The sequence below is a fragment of the Hordeum vulgare genome, chromosome 6H (assembly GCF_904849725.1).
Source record: "Hordeum vulgare subsp. vulgare chromosome 6H, MorexV3_pseudomolecules_assembly, whole genome shotgun sequence".
NCBI classification, from domain to species: domain Eukaryota; kingdom Viridiplantae; phylum Streptophyta; class Magnoliopsida; order Poales; family Poaceae; genus Hordeum; species Hordeum vulgare.
In genome coordinates this window covers 142,320,072-142,325,332 of record NC_058523.1, presented here as the reverse complement: position 1 = coordinate 142,325,332, position 5,261 = coordinate 142,320,072, and the positions used below count along the sequence as shown (strand labels likewise).

General features: G+C 49.5%; 1 protein-coding gene across 1 annotated transcript; it reads left to right on the top strand.

Annotated features, from left to right (window-relative positions):
• The first annotated feature begins 4,029 nt into the window (after positions 1-4,029).
• On the top strand, positions 4,030-4,669 carry LOC123404299. The gene is made up of 2 exons (XM_045098224.1): positions 4,030-4,369; positions 4,474-4,669. The coding sequence occupies exons 1-2, from the start codon at positions 4,165-4,167 to the stop codon at positions 4,569-4,571; spliced, it is 303 nt and encodes a 100-aa protein (XP_044954159.1). The 5' UTR covers positions 4,030-4,164; the 3' UTR covers positions 4,572-4,669.
• The last annotated feature ends 592 nt before the right edge of the window (positions 4,670-5,261 follow it).

Genomic DNA, 5,261 nt, shown 5'->3' with positions numbered 1-5,261 from the left:
AAGTACCATTTATATTTGTGCAAATGGTATGAACCTTTGCCAGTGCCTTCATATGCCTAAATAATGAGTCTCCTGCAGATGTCAGCCATTTCCATACAGCCATTTGACCCCAGCATCATCTTCTTCATTTCTGGTCAGTATGCCAAGTTACAAAGGAAGTACCCCTTAGACTTATTGGATTGTGCTGAATTTTGGCCAGGATAGTTACCTTAGTGAGTGGTCAACCTCAGCCCAATAGCATGGCAAGAGGTGCAGTATGGTGGCCACACCACATCACAAACACCTTGCTGTTGGAGACTATTTGACCTTGGTTCTTTCACATCAGAGCTGTAGCATGGAGTTTGATGGGTCAGTACATCTCAGTGTTGCTTGGAGAACACCCTAGACAAGGTTTGACAGCTTGAGGGGCAAGGCAAGGCCATGGCCACGTGGTGACCATGGGCAGAGCGTGCCAAAATAGAGCCCTGTGCATTGAGGTCGACGGAAGCTTGTCTCCAGCTAGTTCTAAGCTGTCCAGGGATGTCGTAGAGCTTCCCTCGACACGTGTGAACACTCTGGAACCCTCTCCCCCTCGTACCCTTGCTCTTAGAGGTGTTTGCATTGGGATCTCGCCATGGATGCTCGGAGCTTCTTCCGACGTCGCGAGAACTCCATCCCTTGTCTATAAATGGCATGCCCCGAGCCCCTCTTGTCGAGCAGCAAGTCCCAGCAGGCCCCAAGCCCTCACTCAAGCTCCCAGAGCCCTCCTTGTTCCCCATTGCCGCCTCGGTCATCCTCGACCGCCGCTTAAATTGGGATGAGCCGGAGCTCCTCTCGCCACCCTGCCTCCACCAGTAGCTTCTCCATGCTCCGGGAGACCGCCCCACGCCTTCACCCTTCCTTCGGCGGCCTCTGGCCATGAGCCCTCTGACGCCCGCGAGCCGGCGTGCCTCGGCCAGTGGCCACGGCGCTGCGGACCGCCCGGCGTGGCCCCGCAACCGCCCTCGGATGCGGTGCGGTGCGTCGGTGCCGGCGAGATCCGCAACGGGTCCTCCCGCGGCCGCCAGTCGCTGGCTGCACCGGCGGCTCGACCCCTCTGTTCGGCAGCGCGAGGAAGAAGAAGATGCCAGGGGAGAGAGAGGATGTGGTGGACCCCAGGTGTAAGAGAGAGAGAGAGAGAGAAGGGGCGGACCCCGCCCGTCAGTGAGAGAGGGAGAAGTGGATAAGGCTGGCCCACCCGTAAGTGAGAGAGAGGTCAAACCCCCCCGGCCCGCGCGCGTAAGTGGAGACGTAAAGGGGCAAAATGCGCTTTCGGTTCACCGAAATCGTATTCCTGGAAATGCGCCTTCCGATTTTACCTCGCCGTTCGAATCTGCTAAGTTGTGAACGTTCACTAGTTAAGAGCAGAAATGAATAAGTTTTATTTGTTTTCTGCCTAACGAATGAACGTCCGTACTTTTCGCTCGTAACTCCGATTGAGGTAAAACCAGCGCCCACGTCTTCGCCTCGTCGAGCCCGTTTCAATAGTACCATTTTCATATTATGATTGCAGAGTCGAAATGATTGTTTTACCCTTGCCCTTTGTTTGAGCCTTCCGAGAGGGAAACCCTCTCCGGCAAATCTTTCTAGTGTTTTATCGCGCTTCTTCCCGGAGTATTCGTCGACCCCCAGGCAAGTCAACCTCTTGCTATGAGCTCCAAACTTGTGTGATAACTTTGCTGGCCCTTTGTGTATTTATCTGTACCCCCCTGTTAGCCTGCATTTGCATATAACGGTGACAACATTAGTAATAGTTACTAGTGATTACTTTTCATCCAACATATGCCCTCAAACCTTGCTCTGTGATGCTCTTGCATATTAAATTTATAATGCTTATATCCGAGTACATAGTGAAGTGTTGTGTGTGACACTGACGAACCCTTGCTCGCATTTCCTTCAATACTGGCACCATGCCCGAGTCTGTGTTGTTTCCGGCCGTCTTGGGTGGATGCCAATTTTATAGTTATTTTGTCAGCAGCTGTCCCGTGTTCTGTGCTGCTTTTCGGCCGTCGCGGGCAACTGTTGAAATTCTCTCTGTGGCGGTGACCCTATGCTCTGAGCTGTGCTTCGGCCATCTTAGGGAACTGCTACTTTCTTCTTATCAACACCGCCTCATGCTCTGAGCTGCTTTCCACCCGTCTTGACTCGGAGTTGAGTTATTCTGGTAACGTCCTAGATCTATGTTGTAAAGACCGTTCTGGTGGCTACCGATTTATTTGTTGATTTTATGCGAGGGTTCCGAAGGTCCAACTTATAGTTATAATCGGTAAAGTAATAGTTTGCTATTTATATTATACGGTTGAGATTATTGTCTATGATTACTTTGTGTTTCATCCGACAGTTTATGAATATAGTTTAATAGTAGTGGCTTAATCTTATTAATTATCGATTTGCGATGACATCGTAGCGCCAGCTATGACAAATAATATTCAGGATAAGATACTTAGTATGTTGATCTCGAGTCACCTGTCCGGGCTTTATCGTACAAGCAGCTCTTGCCGATATGGGACGGCTCTGACTTGGGCTGACCGCGTGACCTTTCACCGGTACTTCTAAAGAGGGAGGATTATGCACACGTGCTACCCTGATCAGGTGGGCGGTGATAATCCCGTGAGCCCAGTTGAGTTGTTTGGGTACCCGGCCCCGGGTGGGACAGTTTAGTTTGGCCACGATGGTGGCAGGTGTCATGAGGACACAAGGCCATCCAGGGGCAGGACTCCGGGGGAGGATGAATGTCGGTGGTACGATGAAAGGGTCACGGGTCAGGCAGGTTGCGTTGGAGCAATGCCGGTCCACCCGAATGGGATGACGAGGTCAGTGCTCCAGAGTGTGGGTAAAGTGTGTAACCTCTGCAGAGTGTCAAACCTATTCGAATATCCGTGTCCACGGTAATGGACAGCCTGACCAGACCTTAGTAAACGGTCAACCATATCAGTGTTAGTAATGATGGTAGAACTCGTCTCGTGTGAACATCAGAGGATGTAGATAACATGATGTGTTAGCCAAGAGAAGGCTACATGATAACTGGTCAGATGACCGTGTGATGCGATTTGATTCCGTTCAGATTGGATTACGAGTATGTCGAGGGTTGGGGTACAACCCAGAAGAGAGTAAGTTGACATTCAGGAATAATAAGTTGGTTAAACACTTGTTGTGATCTTGCCATGCTAGTGAGGCAGATTACATGATTAGTCCATGTCATGCTATGCTTGATACATATTTTGCTCCTAATTCCATGCCATGCTTAGAGTAGCTATTATATAATTATTATGCTTGCCTTGTTATCTGCTTGTTTGGATGCCATGTATTTGGTTGTCTTGCGAGTACACTCAAAGTACTCACCTGGCCTTGCACGTGGCCAGTTGCAGGAGAAGACTCGTCATACTAGATCGTAACCAAGCCAGTCCTGCGAGTTATGGAGCCTAGCCACGGACGTCGATGCCGCTGTATCAAGACCTCTGCTGCCATTTAGCTAGCCTTGGAGTCATGTAATATTGTTGTAAGCAACAGTATTGTAACACTCCATCATATTAATAAAGCCGTATTTGTCTGGAATGTGTGTATCATGTCTTTGACATGCGTCTGGTCTTATCCTGGAGACGGATGTGCGTCGACCCTCTATCGGGGTGCCACACCATGCGCTTCCCCTACTTATGTGACCCCTCTTCGGTGGGTTCAACTACCCCACCGCTTCTCTCCTACGCTCTACTACTGCTCCTTCCTGGCCTTCTCCCTGGACGTCTCTGAACCATCATGGGCCTTCGTGCAACCTCCGACTAACTGGATGCGGTGCTCAGCGGGACGAGGTAGCTACAGGCGATGGGGATCGAGGAGATCAGGTCGTGGGCGATCGAAGAAGCCAAAGAAAAGCCAGCCCGCGCTGCATAGAAGATCGCCGACATGTGGTCGCACCGCACACGTCGCCCCGGAGCTCGCGCCGCCCGCGTCCATGTCCGGAGCCCGAGAGAAGGTCGCGACGCTCACGCCCGACCCTCCCGCCCCTGCCCCCGCCGTCCACCGACGCCCGAGGTCGCAATAGCCGCGTGTTGTCGTGCATGCGTGCATGGACCGTGTGTGCTGACTGCTGCCGCGCGTGCGTGGTCGCCGCTATGTGCAGTCGCAGGGGTCAGATGTTGTCGCGCGCGCATGGTGGCCATCGGCCGCCGGGCGTGCATGTTGCATGTGCGCTGTGGACGCCGCTGCGTGCAGCTACAGAATTCGAGCACAGCCGCCGCCTGTTACCCCCCACATATGCTGGCCGCATGGGCGTCCAAGGCCAATGGAGGTCGCCGCCTTCAGCTAGCCGTGCCGCCTTCAACGCCTCTATCAATTTCTCCACAATGTCTTGCAGGTACCCATACTTCCTTCTTCCTCTTCTTCTCTTGATTAGCATGCTCCTTTCCAACCCACTCATCTTCTTCGATTTAACACCTAAACTTTTTCATCTCTGTGCAGATTATTTTGTGTATATGCCTACAAGGTGCTCGATGAAAATCCAACTAGGCTACAGGGGAAGATCACTTCCTTTTTATGCTTTTCTATGTACTCAATAATTCTTTCTTCTTTTCTGAAATTTAGCTGCAGCTATATAGCCAATGATAACTTACAGTACAATATATATGGCTTGCACGTATCATATATCGCTTCTCTAGGTTCTGTGAGTTGTCTCTATTTCACTACATGGCAAAATGGGGACCTCGATCGATATGCCGCTCTAATTGTTCTATGCCGGCATCACTCCGTTAGCCTTCTTGCATATTTATTAGCATCCATACTTGAGACATCCCTAATTTAAGGCATCAACAAATTAGACCCAACAAGTTCTTCCCCAAAATGTACTGCTAATGCAAGATAAATACATGATCCGAAATATGAAAAGCACTATAAATATACAATGCAAAGCATTTTAAATAGATGTTGTAAGTTTACTCCCCAAGTTTTCTGTACATTGATATGCAATACACATATGTGAACGAGTGATACATAGGACATTTCAAATAGAGATACTCTTTGTCTGCACCGTTTACTCGTAGACACAAAAAGCATCAGCTCTATAGTATTATTAATAGGATATATTGTATGTTTAACACGCAAGGTACAACTCTTTGAAAAAAGGATATAAACACTAAATGCACAATGCATCTTATCAAATTGTTAACTCTTAAGAAGAAGTTTAATTTAAAAGGTATTTTCTCAACTATTGGTACTACTGTAGTATGTAGATGTGCGCATATCATTCTAGG